Consider the following 14377-nt stretch of genomic DNA (forward strand, 5'->3'; position numbering starts at 1 on the left):
ACAAGCTACTTAAACTCAAAGGTGGTAGAGATCTTTTTTTTTTTTTGTGATGGGGTATTGCTGTGTCGCCCAGGCTGGAGTGCAGTGGTGTGATCTCAGCTCACTGCAACCTCTGCTTTCTGGGTTCAAGCAATTCTCCTGCCTCAGCCTCCCAAGTAGCTGGGATTACAGCTAGCTACTCCTGGCTAATTTTTGTATTTTTAGTAGAGATGGGGTTTCACCATGTTGGCCAGGCTGGTCTCAAACTCCTGACCTCAAATGATCTGCCTGCCTTGGTCTCCCAAAGTGCTGGGATTATAGGCGTGAGCCACTGTGCCCGGCCATGTAGAGGACTTTTGACCAAAATGTTTCACCTTCTCATTCAGATATTCTTAGTAACCAAAATAGTGACCTATGCAGTTGAGAGAGCCTTTGGGCTGTCAGTTTACAGTACATCAGGCTTGCTGAGGCTAAGCAAATCAGAAAGGTGCCCTGTTTATAACAAAGGTCAGAAGCTCCTTACTTCTGAAACATTAGCTGTGGTTAAAAACAAAAACTCTTCCTTCTTGTATTGCTTGTCTATCAGAGCTAGGAAAGTGGGGGATCACTGTAGTTAATTTTTTTTTTTTTAATTAGACACAGGGTCTTGCCCTGTTGCCCAAGCTAGAGTACACTGGTGCAATCATGGCACACTGCAGCCTTGAACTCCTGGACTCAAGCAATCCTCCTGCCTCAGCCTCCCAAGTAGTTGGGACTAGGTGCACACCACCATGCCCAGCGAATTTTTAAAACATTTTTTGTAGAGACAGCGGTCTTGCTATGTTGCCTAGGCTGGTATCAAATTACTGGCCTCAAGCGATTCTCCTGCCTCAGCCTCCCAAATGTTGGGATTACTGGTGTGAGCCCCCACGCCCAGCTAAAAAAAAAAATTTTTAGCAGCGCTTCCACAAATAATGAAAGGGAGATAAAAGCAGTGACTTTAAAAAGCCATGGTTAAGATGCTATAAATTTTCTCCCCTTTTCATTGATTGGAGAGTTGTAGAGGACCTTAGAGATCATTTTGCCTAACTCCCTCATCCCAAAGATAAACTGAGGCCTAGAGATTGTTCAAGGTGTTGTAACTATGAACATCTGAATGCTGATGCTTAGTCCAGTGTTCTTTCTCCCTTACCACTCCTCTTCCCCATCCCTCTATAATGGTAGTACCCAGGGCCCAGTCCATAGACTACTGTCGAGTGCTCCTATGTGCATCTTTTTAGTACGTATCATTTTCCCTTGCCTTTTTCCTTCTATCCTTTCAGTGGTAGCAACTGCCCTTGCTAATCACCGTAACCTCAGCTGAGAGAGCAGAGGAAGCGAAATCCAAGATGCAGCTCAGTTCATCAAAGCCTAGCAGGTCCCCTCAGCTGCCTTTTCATGCCTGCCACACAGACTACAGTAGAACAAAACCTGACCTGGTCTTTGAAGTTAAGAGCTAAGAAAGCTTCCTATAGTAGTATCTCCTGTGGCACTTACCACATTCTATCTGGTATTATAGTTATTTGTATGCAATTAATCACTCTTAGATTGTATGTTCCTGGAGGGCAGAGTATGCCCATTCATATTTGTATCTTCTTCCTTCTGCTCTTGGCACCTAACACAGTGCCTTGCACACAGAAACAATAAATGATTGTTGAGTGAATAAGTCAACCTGATTGTGGTGTTCTATTGCTTTTTCAGCAAGAAATAAAAACTGATGGCCTTTAAGTCAGAGAAGTAGCAATGGAGCAACATAAAGTTCACCATCTTTGTTTTCAAGGCAGTCACATTATGAAATATTCTGACATGCTAGGCTAGGAAATGGCTATTAATTGGTTCGCTTGAGACTGGAGAAATCAGCTTTGCTAACAGGTAATACTTTGTCAAGTAGTGAGAAATATCATAAACTAGGTATAATTAGTTGTCCCCAAAATCTAACTAAACTTGTTCTAATATATGGAAAAAGGCAGCAAGATAGAGAAGGTAAGTTTGAAATTCTGCAATATCTGGATCTTTGTCACCTGAGTTTATGTACTTTAAACCAAATATACTATTTTACTATGTAGTATAGCAAAGATTGAAATATTCTTGGTAAATGAAGCCTTTTGGATCTAAGCCATATTTTTCATGAATTTTTGAAAAGGTAGTAACTTTTTTTTGCTTCAGTTAAATACAGTCTAATAACTGAAGGTCATTCAAAGCTTTCGGGTTATTCTTCACTACAGTAATCACAATAATCATGGTCTGGACATGCTGAAGGGACTGTTCACTGAGCTAACTTGGTTCTGAGCTCAGGTGCTCTTTAATAAGTTCTTGGGTAAAGGCTGCTTTTATTTTTAATTGCTTCCCTCTGAAGCTGGGTGGAGAAGAGTGAGTGGGTGGGTGGTCGGAATCAGCAGGCTGAGCGAGAACTCAGTGGTTTGCCTGTGGCTTCCTCTGTTGTATATTTGGTTTGCTACATCCGTTATGGAGCAATCTTGGTTTCATCTATATCAGTTCCCATTAAACTTTAGCACCTAGTTAGAATGTGAGTTAGTTGAACATACACTTTAATTCCTGTTTTCTAGATCTTATTTCATAGGTTGGATGCAAACTGGGTGAGAATTGAACCTCTCGTGTTGCTTAATTAAAAGTAACACATTTGACTGCCACTGGTATCTATCACAAAGAGACCTGTGGGGCAGGGTGAATCCTCTGGGGTAGCTTTATATAAATTTGCCAACTTTCTGGGACACAGTAATAGGATTTACCCATGTTAGTTGGTAATTTTCTGTTTTACCAGGTACAATAATCAACTTATGGTCATACTTGCTGATTCAAACAGCAGAGGAAAAAAAATAAACTTACAGTCATTCTTATTTTATCCATTACCTACCACCTTCTTTTTTTTTTTTTTTTGAGACGGAGTCTTGCTCTGTCGCCCAGGCTGGAGTGCAGTGGCGCAATCTCGGCTCACTGCAAGCTCCGCCTCCCGGGTTCACGCCATTCTCCTGCCTCAGCCTCTCCGAGTAGCTGGGACTACAGGCGCCCGCCACCACGCCCGGCTAATTTTTTGTATTTTTAGTAGAGACGGGGTTTCATCGTGGTCTCGATCTCCTGACCTTGTGATCTGCCCGCCTCGGCACCTACCACCTTCTTTGCCCTCCACTGCCCTCTATTTTGAAGGAAATCCCAGACCTCATTACATCCGTAATATTTTAGTATGTTTCTCTGTAAGATAAGTGTTCTTAAAACATACGTGACTAGAGGAGCAATGTCACACATAAACTGGCAATTCCTTAGAATTAAGTATCTAGGCCAGGCACAGTGGCTCATGCCTGTAATCCCAGCACTTTGGAAAGCCAAGGTGGAAGGATCACTTGAGGCCAGGAGGTCGAGACACCCCTGGGCAAAATAGTGAGACCCCATCTCTTAAAAAAAAATTAGCCGAGGCCGGGCGCGGTGGCTCACGCTTGTAATCCCAGCACTTTGGGAGGCCGAGGCGGGCGGATCATGAGGTCAGGAGATCGAGACCACGGTGAAACCCCGTCTCTACTAAAAAATGCAAAAAAAAACTAGCCGGGCGTGGTGGCGGGCGCCTGTAGTCCCAGCTACTCGGAGAGGCTGAGGCAGGAGAATGGCGTGAACCCGGGAGGCGGAGCTTGCAGTGAGCCGAGACTGCGCCACTGCACTCCAGCCTGGGCGACAGAGCGAGACTCTGTCTCAAAAACAAAAAACAAAAAAACAAAACAAAAAAAAAAAATTAGCCGATATAGGCACCTATACCGTCCTAGCTACTTGGGAGGGTGACGTGGAGGGATGGCTTGAACCCAGGAGTTCAAGGTTAGAGAGCTATGATCACATCTCTGTACTCTAGCCTGGGTAACAGAGCAAGACCCTGTCTCTTGAAAAAAGATTAAAATTTGTTGTGGAGGTTTCCTTCTACAAAACTTGAGTCTGTTTACAATTAAAGCAATCAGGCAGGGTGCGGTGGGTCATGCCTGTAATCCCAGCACTTTAGGAGGCCAAGGCAGGCAGATCACTTGAGGGCAGGAGTTCAAGACCAGCCTGGTCAACATGGTGAAACTTCGTCTCTACTAAAAATACAAAAACGGGGCACGGTGGCTCAAGCCTGTAATCCCAGCACTTTGGGAGGCCGAGGGGGGCAGATCACAAGGTTAGGAGTTCCAGACCAGCCTGGCCAACATGGTGAAACCCCGTCTCTACTAAAAATACAAAAATTAGCCGGGTGTGATGGCGGATGCCTGTAATCCCAGCTACTCGGGAGGCTGAGGCAGGAGAATCATTTGAATCTGGGAGGCAGAGGTTGCAGTGAGCCGAGATCGCACCAGTGCACTCCAGCCTGGGCAACACAGTGAGACTCCATCTCAAAAAAATAAAAATAAAAAATAAAAATTAGCTGGACATGGTGGTGCGTTCTAGTCCCAGCTACTTGGAGGCTGAGGCACGATATAATTGCTTGAACCTGGGAGGCAGAGGTTGCAGTGAGCTGAGATCCGCCACTGCACTCCAGCCTGGGTGACAGAGCGAGACTTTAAAAACAAAAAAACAAAAACCCCCGAAGCAATCAATATGGAGTCTCCTGAATTTCAAGTGTCATTTCCTTCTGTCAATTAAGCAGTTCACTAGAATCAAAGTGGCGCCTTAAACTTTTCATCTATCTTTGACAAGGTTTAACAGTCAATTTTTCCAAGGTAAGTGGCCATCTATAGACACCAAAGAAATATTATATGGTGTAGTGACTAAAAACATGAGCTCAGAGGCACCTAGGTTTGAGTCCCAGCTCCTTCATACGTATACCTTTTAAAGCCTATTTCCCTCATTTGTAAAATGAGAATTAGCATATCTGCCCCACAAAGCTACTTTGATATTTAAATGAGAATACATATAAATAGCTCACACTCAGTGACTGGCCTACAGTAAGCACCCAAATGAATACTTGTTGCTCAATAACCAAATAGGTGTACGTGTAAAATTAATGTTGTGGTTAGTTCCTCTGAATGCCCCTCTTGCTCCTGCTTTTTGTTCTTTTCACTGATGTAACATAGCATTATGGTCTTGTGGTTTTCAAACACCAACAAATGAATTGGTACCAGGCTGACAGCATAACATTACCTTGTCTTGAGCAGTGACTCACACCTATAATCCCAGCACTTTGGGAGGCCAAGGTGGGAGGACTGCTTAAGGCCAGGAGTTTGAGACCAGCCTTGGCAACAAAGTGAGACCCGTCTCTACATGAAAAAACTTAAAAATAAAATTACCTGGAGTGTTAACACACACACACAAATTCCAGATCTCCCTTTTGATTTGAGATCTGAAAGATGCCTCAGAAATCTGAAACTTAGAAAAGCCCCCAACTGAGTCTCACATGCATTTGTATTTAGAGGTTAAAATTGCAGGCAGGCTTTGGAATAACAGGTTGTATCTTCAAGCTTGAGTTTTATCACCTGGAAAATAGTGGGCAGTAATACTTGTTTACAGTAGACAGTTAATGTATGTGAAATGCTTAGCTTAGTGCCTGGCATCTAACAGGCACTCCAATTGTCTACTTTTACTAAGAGGAAGTATAGAAAGAAAAAGGAAAACCAAGTTAGCTGTTTAGTTTGTGTACAAGTTAACAGAAACTTACTGAAAAGGTCTTTTCATGCAAACCCATTAATGGGACAAAAAAGCCCACTTAAACATACTGACCTGTGAAAGGTTCTGGCATGTTCATCTAAAGTTTATTTTCCTTTTCAGAATATAGCATACAGATCCAAAATATATTTTGTTTCCTATCAGAAGTGCATCTGCCTGTTCTTTAAAAAAGACTTTTCGAAAGTTTTGTTGATGTTAATAAAATCAGGGATCCCTTTTCTGAATGCTTAGGACACAAACTGATATTCTTCAGCTATGGGGGATGAGGGAAAATTATTCAACATTTGGAAACTACTTGGAATACAATTTCCAATCCAATGTGTAACTCTATTTCCCCTCATCATATCACATCGTTCAAGAATCTTCGTTGTTGGTTTTGTGGCAGTAGGCTCTTCTCCCTCAAACTTGATTAGCCTACTTAAATGAGCTTGCTATTTATGAAACATTCTAGTCATGTACTTAAAGTTATTAAATCAGCATGTAATTATAGCTAATGTGGGAATCAAAAGGACAAATAGCAAATTTTCAATCAAGTTTATTTTGTTGTGTTTTGTTTCTTGTTCTCAGATGAGACAAGTTTTAACTTCCCTTTCGATGTAAGTAGTGGCTTCCTTGGTCATGATACTAAAGTTGGTGCAACTTTATGTACATTAGTCCCTCCTATATGATTTAAGACTTTAGAATTCTTTCATACGCTCAGGAAAGACATTTAAGACAATTAGCCATGGTGATAGAAGAGATCTAGAATAAAAGTGATTCACTGCAACTTTAGCTTATTTTTAAAAACATAAGGAATGAATAGGCTAAATGTTCATTTAGCCTATTCATTTAGAAAAAAAGCCTGTGTGGCTTTTTTTCCTACTGTTTTGAATATAAGAAATACAGCTACACATTGGTCAGGAGTTTGAGACCAGCCCGGCCAATATGGTGAAACCCCATCTCAACTAAAAATGCAAAAATTAGCTGGGCGTGGTGGCGGGCGCCTGTAGTCCCAGCTACTCGGGAAGCTGAGGCAGAAGAATCACTTGAACCTGGGAGGCAGAGGATGCAGTGAGCCGAGATTGCACCACTGCACTCCAGCCTGGGCGACAGGGCAAGACTCTGTCTCAAAAAAAAAAAAAAAAAAAAAAATCCCAACAGACTAACCACTGCTTCTTTAGCTATCACTCACAAACTCTAGGTACCTATATGGAAGGCAAATTCAGCAAATCATAGCCAGGCATGATGGTTTGTGTCTGTTATTTCAGCACTTTTGAGAGGCTGAGTCAGGAGGATAGCTTGAACCTAGCAGTTCAAGTCCAGTCTGGGCAACATAGTGAGACTCTCTCTAAAATAAATAAAAATTCAGCAAATGTTCTAGGCAAAAAGAGTACTACTTAAACATTCAGATTAATGGATATTAGGAGATGTAACACACCAAGAATTATTTAGGTATTCATTCTGTTTATTGGATTGAAAGAAAGGGAATACAAACGACTGGTTAAGTGCTGCGCACTGACATGGAAAAGGTGTCTTTAAAAAAAAATCCCAGTAAAGCAAATCAAAGTTAATGTAGTTTCAGTTGAACAAAAATTTAAAGACGTTTAATACATTACACATTTATAAAATAAAAGTCAACAAAGGGTGTTTTGTAAATAATTAGTAAACAAGTGAAAATAAATATCAGAGACCTGAAGTTTTTATACTTTAATGAATAAAGCAAAGAAATTTAAACTAAGTAAATATAATCTGAGAGGCAGTTAAAAAAACAAAAATCAAAACCCACCAAAATTGAAGAACACAATCTTTTGAAACATTTAATCAGTCCATAGCAAATAGTTATTACATACCAAAAGCTCTAAGTGTTAACTAGTTCCACCACAATGCCATGTAAATCTTGACAATTTAGAAATCTTGAGATCAACACTTAAGTTCTTTTCTTGATCTCTACAGCTTGGTTTGTAAGTACATACATGCTTTTGTGGATCTATTCCCCTCGCCACACACACACATTTTCAAGGAGCCAATAACATTTTTTTCCATCTGTGCCTAAAAATGTTACAGTTCAGTTCTAGCACATTGACCCTGATAATGAAAGTGTTTAAGTTAAAGATGGGGACACAATTTCAATCTTATAAAAATATACCAGTATTAACCAAACCTTAAACTCAGAGGGCACTTCACATGTGCACAAGACTTTTAGTAAAAATGACAAGATCCTAGAACAGCTGTTTCCAGGACTTTTTAATGAATCAAGTACTCTCTCTCTCACACACACACACAGAACACACACACACATTTTATACTATTAGTTTTGTTAAATCCAGGCTATCTGGATTAAGTAGATAGGGGATGGGTTTTTATAGTTTTTATTTTTGTAACTATAGGGCAGCTACTATAACAATAGCTTAACAACACTGAAAAATTTCAATTAAGTTCACCCTGTTTTTAGAAAGTGTCTAAGTGTAAATGCAAATTCACCTCTTCTTAAGTTAGCAGTTTATATTAAATCAGATATGGTTTCTGAAATGGAAGTAATGTGTTGGAGGGCAACCCAAAAGGAGAGTTGCTAAATTATGAATGAGAAATTAAAGTAAAACCAAATCAAAATATTTATACATTTTAGAGATGGGACAAAAAGGATATTAAGAAAAATGTCTTCTTTCCTCCCCATTCAAAAGCAGCCATTCTTCTACTGTGAAAGAAACTGACATGGATATTTTCCCTTTCAAGAGATGTACGATATATTTACCCACTGTGAGGCAGAGGTGATAGGGTCAGTTCTTGTTTGCAGGAACCAACATCCTAAAAAAGAAAATTTCAAGATGGGGAGGGGTGGGAAAGAAGGATTTTCTATTAATGTCATGGAATGCCACTCTAGAGGCAGAACACTCCTAATAATAAAATTCACCATATTACTACTTCAGTTTTTTTCAGACTAAGAAAATACTAACAAAATTGGATTTTTTTTTCTCCTTTCAATTGCAGGATATTCTAATTATTTAAAGTTAGGGAATCCCTTTTTTATCCCCCCACCCAATAAAATGGGCCAATTTGTAGGGATATATGCAAATAAAATGTTCTCTGTTTAAAATACTTACCTGGTTTAATATAACACATTTATCTGGCCAATAAGAGCAACAGAAATGTAGCTGTTATGGAGACTAATAAAATACAAAAACCAAAGCTGAAGCTTTGTCATCCCTCCCCACTAACTCCCACTCCAATTCTTTACTACCCACATACTAATCTCAGTAATCCCCAAGTCCAACATTTTACCATTAATAACCAATTATTTGGAGGAAAAAGACATTTAATTTTATATTTGCTCTAGCCCTTAATGCATAACAACAAAAACATTTTTAAGCACATGGAAATGAGCCTACTAACCTGATTTTTGGAGCCCAAATTCTCCACTCTATTTTGATCTATGTGCAAAAAGTATTGGTACTTTTCAATTTATACATTTGTTAGTATCTTGTGGCTGGCTTCATAGTATGAGACTCACTCTTAAGCCTACTATAGAGCCTATAGCACTATCAGAAGTTTTCGATTAATAGCTATGGATCAAAAAATCCTGCGATCAGTTTCTTACACCATAAAATCCTAGGCTTCTTTACCATTTATTTCACCTTTCTAGCACAGTCACTGCATGGCAAATGTATGAAACAGACGTTTACAGCAAATTGGCACAGCAAAGTACCAGTATATACAGGAAGCTGCCAGTTAGGACAGACCCGGAAAACAAACTCACCTAGCTGCTATAGAAACCTTTGCATAGTTGTTACTCCGTTTTAATAGGAGTTATGTTCTTGTAAAATGTGCCTCACTTTTACTCCACTTTTTAAAGTGTTTTTTAACTGTACTTCAGAAGCACTCTGAAAACTCAGATCTAGGGGTGGTTAGGTGAAGTAGAGTAGAATCTGAGTGCCAAATTGCCCCTGAATGGGCACAAATCTCAGTGAGTGTTACAAATGCACCATAGCACACTGTAACCAAATTTGTAAACAGCTGTGGAGTTTCTATGCCCACATTTAGTGATGTTACTGTAGAGACTGGGGTGTATTAACGGCTTCAGGGTATACATGAATCACTTAAAATATGAATGGTTTTTAACTATACTGAGGTAAAGAGAAGTTGCCACTTAATTACATAGTTACAATGAAGATTTTTATTCAAGCTTAAAGTAAAAAGTAATTTTAGTTAAGAAAAATGAAGTACCAGATAAACTGTAACAAATATTTTAACTTAGAAGTATCAAAACAGGAATTTTTTGATTCTCTAAGTGGTGGTCTGCAAAATGGAGCTTGAAGAAATCTTTTACATACCAATTTGTAAGAGTATGCTGACCACGATCTGTCATTTTCTTTACTATGGGCTTCTGGGAGAATGCATGCTATTTTAAGGCCAAATGTGTTTTTCTTTCTTCTCCCCTTCCTTGACTTTTCCCTTTCTCCCATCCCCAACCACCTACCCCACAATGGAAGAATTTCTGACATCCAAGCCCTCTTCTCTTTGTGGATTCTGCAGGAGTCTATTCATGATCATAATTATATTATAGACTTGGCTACGCCTAAAGGGGAACTTAGTACTAAGACTTTTTCTTCACCAGAATCTTATTTTGGGGGTATCCCCATTCTCATTCCAACAGCTGGAGTCACCCTATTTATCCTCTACTGAAGAAGGGAGGGAATTTCAAGGGAGACTATGTTATGTTGTATTCAGCTGTTATGGAGTTTAAAAGCACAATGTGAACATCAGGCTTTTGGCTTATTTTAAATGTGAAATTCTCAAAATTAAAAGTGCTTTTCCGTGAAGGAAACCTTTCCTTAAACTAAAACAGGAGGGGAGAGGGAAAGACTATCCACAGCACCAGTTTAGAATGAGGTTCAGTATGGCAATATCTGAAAAAACTGAGAAGAAATATTCCTTAAATTTATGTATCCCTATATGTCAAAATATTAAGGGCAATTAAGAGAAATGACTATGAGGTTTTAATCCCAGTTTAAGTATGTCTGTAACCTGCTGAATTCTTCTAATAATTTCAATTATACTATAAACTTCCAAAGTGGTTGTATCTGCTGATTTCTACTCTTTTGCTAGATCACACCAAAATTACTTCCTAAGTTGAGAACAACTTGGAACAAGCTTTACTGAAAACCAACTGACTACCGATCTCTCATGTTGGTGTATTTAAAATTCTTTTTGAATCTTGAATTTCTTCAAGATCGGGTACTGATGTTCCTTCAGGAATAAAACAAAAGGGGGGAAATCTTCAAAGCATTACTCTGAATTTCCTGTGTAATGTCCTTCCAAGCACTGTTTCTGACCATGTCTCATGTGGTATTCCAGAAGAGCATCAGTTATACTGTGTATCTAAGTCACTGAGGAAACTGTTTTTAAGCTGGTTTAGATTCCAAATGTATACAAATGAAGTCACTTTAATCCTATAAATACTTCTTAATTTATTTTTAAAAAATTGTGCTGTTAACCCTTTTACGGGGCAACAAGCTATGTGAAAAGTACAAAACTTTTTGTCAAATGTAATATTGAGAGTGCTTTTGACATAGTTCACTGGTTTATCATCTGGATCAGTATATACTGCGCAACGGGCAAGGCTAGAATCCATGAACCAAGCTGCAAAGATCTCAAGCTAAATAAGGCGGAAAGATTTGGAGAAACAAAAGAAGGAAATTCTTTCCTATCCAATGTATACTCTTCAGACTAATGCACTCTTTCTATCAAGCCTTCTAAACTGTTAAATAAAGTTTTCCAAACAAGCATTTAAACTTCATTACACAGAAGAGCAACAAGAATGGTATCCTGCCAGACAAAAGACAGGAAGGAAAAAAATATATATACTGAGTTCAATGGGTAAGCCTGAATGTAGCACAGTTCTTCACAACCGATGGGGGGATAATTCAACATGGTGTCCAACAACGTTCTAACGACGTGCTTCATCTCAACTGGTTACTATGAAGCAAGGTGTAAATGTTTGGCCCCAATCGGGCTTCAGAAATGGTTCTTTTTTCATGACGAGCATGTCTGTCCAGCTATCAATCATGTTTGTTTGCACCAAATCCCAAGCCATTAAAATACGACTAATTTTAAGTTAAACAGAAGTCGTCTGCTCCAAATTCACCATCAACTATCCATGCTACTGCATTCCTCTGAATGAAGACAGGATGAAATGTATGTGGGGGAGGGGGGAGGAAAAAGAGGGGAAGAAGAGAAAAAAATTACCAGTTAGAAAGTTTCAAAATTAGCATTATGACATTACAAAATTACAGTAACATTAAAAAATCAAAGCAAATTCTTGATACTTTCATCACACTCATTAAAACAATGTGTCTGTATCATGTCTTAGACCATATATTACGATCTAAATTCATGATTTTGAATACTGAAGATACCCAAGTGAATAATCATGTTAGAATCTCATGCTTTTATTTTTTTGAGACAGGATCCCACTCTGCTGCTCAGGCTGGTGATGTAATTTGGGCTCACTGCAACCTCTGCCTCCTTGGCTCAAGTGATCCTTCCACCTCTGCCTCCTGAGTAGCCAGGATTACAGGCACATGCCGCCATGCCTGGCTACTTTTTGTATTTTTTGTAGAGGCAGGGTTTTGCCATGTTGCCCAGGCTGGTCTTGAACTCCTGAGCTCAAGCAATCTGCCTGCCTTGGCCTCCCAAAATGTTGGGATTACAGGCACCGGCCACCGTGCCTAGCCTCAGAATCTCATACTTTTAAAATTAACCTTGAAATAGTTAGCAGAATAGATAAATCTTTATGATAGCTACAATAGTAAAGAGGAAAGGAAGATCTGGCAGTCTAAGGTAGAATAACGTGTTACAACTACGGAGTTGTTAATTTTCCTTTTGGTTGCTCAAAATTTGGTTTGAAATTCTACAGTATCATCCTACTCCATTTTTTTTTTGGGGGGGGGTGTATAAGAGCTTTGAGATATAATTCATATTCTATACAATGCAACCATTTAAAGTGTACACTTTGAACCCGGGAGGTGGAGGTTGCAGTGAGCTGAGATCACACCACTGCACTTCAGCCTGGGTGACAGAGTGAGACTCCATCTCAAAACAGAAACAAACACACACACACACACAAAAAAAAACAAAAGAAAAGTGTAAAATCAATGGTTTTTTAGTGTATCCACAGAATTATGCAATCATTAACAATCAATTTTAGAAGATTTTCAGCATTCATTAGCAGTCAAACACTTCCCCAAGCCCTAAGTAATCACTGTATCTATGTTGTCTATAGATCTGTCTATTCTAGACCATTTCATATAAATGGAATCACAATATGTGGTCTCATGTCCTGCTTCTTTCACTTAGCATATTGTTTTCAAGGTCCATTCATACTGTAGCATGCATCGGTACTTCGTCCTGTTCCATTTTATGCATCCTTCAAAAAAAAAAAAAAATCATGCCTGTAATCCCAGCACTTTGGGAGGCCAAGACAGGCAGATCACCTGAGGTCAGGAGTTCGAGACCAGCCTGACCGACATGGAAAAACCCCATCTTTACTAAAAATACAAAATTAGCCGGGTGTGGTGATGCATGCCTGTAATCCCAGCTACTCAGGAGGCTGAGGCAGGAGAATTGCTTGAACCCAGGAGGCGGAGGTTGTGGTGAGCTGAGATTGTGCCATTGCACTCCAGCCTGGGCAACAAGAGCAAAACTCCGTCTCAAAAACAAAACAAAACAAAACAAAACAAAAACAAAACTTAATTATACTGTTAAAATTTTATTTACAGTCCATTATTCTACTGTTAAAATTTCTCCCTTTTGAAATGGAGTTGAGTGAAATATTTTTATTTAAATGACTTACAGTATTTTACTGTGCTACATTTTTCCTTTTTTGTTTCCTTCAGAGACAGGGTCTCATTCTGTCACCTAGGCTGGAGTGCAGTGGCATGATTGTAGCTCACTGAAGCCTCAAACTCCTGGACTCAAGGGGTCCTCCTGCCTCAGCCTTCCAAGTAGCTAGGATTACAGGCGCAAGCCATCATGCCTGGCTGTATTTTGATTTTTTAATATTGATTTCTTTAGCCTCATCTACATTTTTCATAAGTTCTATTCTAAATAGGTATTACTTTAATTAGGAAAAGTGTTTTGGGGGTGGAGGGGGAATACTCCAGAAAATAACTTGTGAAAAGGGCATTATGGCCAAATGTCTGGTTATACAAGTACTGTTTTTTCTATTTCAGGTGAAAATGAAAATCATTTTAGGGCTATACCCATATTGCCAAAGCACAATGGAGAGTTGCTGAACTGGACCCAGATCCTACAAATTAGCCACAACTTGGCTCACTCACCAAAGTGAGGATCTACATTAGTCAGATTCATCAAATAGCAGCACGCTCTTATTCCACTGCTATGGAGGCATAAAACATATCCTCTTCTGGCCGGGTGCGGTGGCTCACGCCTGTAATCCCAGCACTTTGGGAGGCCGAGGCGGGTGGATCACGAGGTCAGGAGATCGAGACCATCCTGGCTAACACGGTGAAACCCCGTCTCTACTAAAAATACAAAAAATTAGCTGGGTGTAGTGGTAGGTGCCTGTAGTCCCAGCTACTCGGGAGGCTGAGGCAGGACAATGGCGTGAACCCGGGAGGCGGAGATTGCAGTGAGCAGAGATGGCGCCACTGTACTCCAGACTGGGAGAGAGCATGAGACTCCGTCTCAAAAAAATAAAAATAAAAAAAATAAAAGAAAAGAAAACATATCCTCTTCTGGGGTAAAT

The 14377-nt window shown here is 39.6% G+C and overlaps 2 protein-coding genes across 9 annotated transcripts in view; one reads left to right on the top strand and one right to left on the bottom strand.

The window, feature by feature from the left end:
• Positions 1 to 1668, top strand: part of CNIH4 (cornichon family member 4) — a 38888-nt gene extending 37220 nt beyond the window's left edge. Inside the window, exon 5 of the mRNA XM_055233827.2 lies at positions 1281 to 1668. Coding sequence (XP_055089802.1) covers positions 1281 to 1302 — 22 coding nt within the window. The 3' untranslated portion in view covers positions 1303 to 1668. The remainder of the gene's footprint in view (positions 1 to 1280) is intronic.
• Positions 1669 to 7057: 5389 nt separating this feature from the next.
• WDR26 (WD repeat domain 26) overlaps positions 7058 to 14377 on the bottom strand; it is a 50452-nt gene continuing 43132 nt past the window's right edge. For 7 of the 8 annotated variants that reach the window (XM_055233814.2, XM_055233813.2, XM_055233811.2 and 4 more), the window contains one exon: positions 7058 to 11783. In XM_055233814.2, coding sequence (XP_055089789.1) covers positions 11758 to 11783 — 26 coding nt within the window. In that variant the 3' untranslated portion in view covers positions 7058 to 11757. The remainder of the gene's footprint in view (positions 11784 to 14377) is intronic. The other variant, XR_008649550.2, reaches the window with a different exon arrangement.

The sequence above is a fragment of the Symphalangus syndactylus genome, chromosome 19 (genome assembly GCF_028878055.3).
Source record: "Symphalangus syndactylus isolate Jambi chromosome 19, NHGRI_mSymSyn1-v2.1_pri, whole genome shotgun sequence".
NCBI lineage: Eukaryota > Metazoa > Chordata > Mammalia > Primates > Hylobatidae > Symphalangus > Symphalangus syndactylus.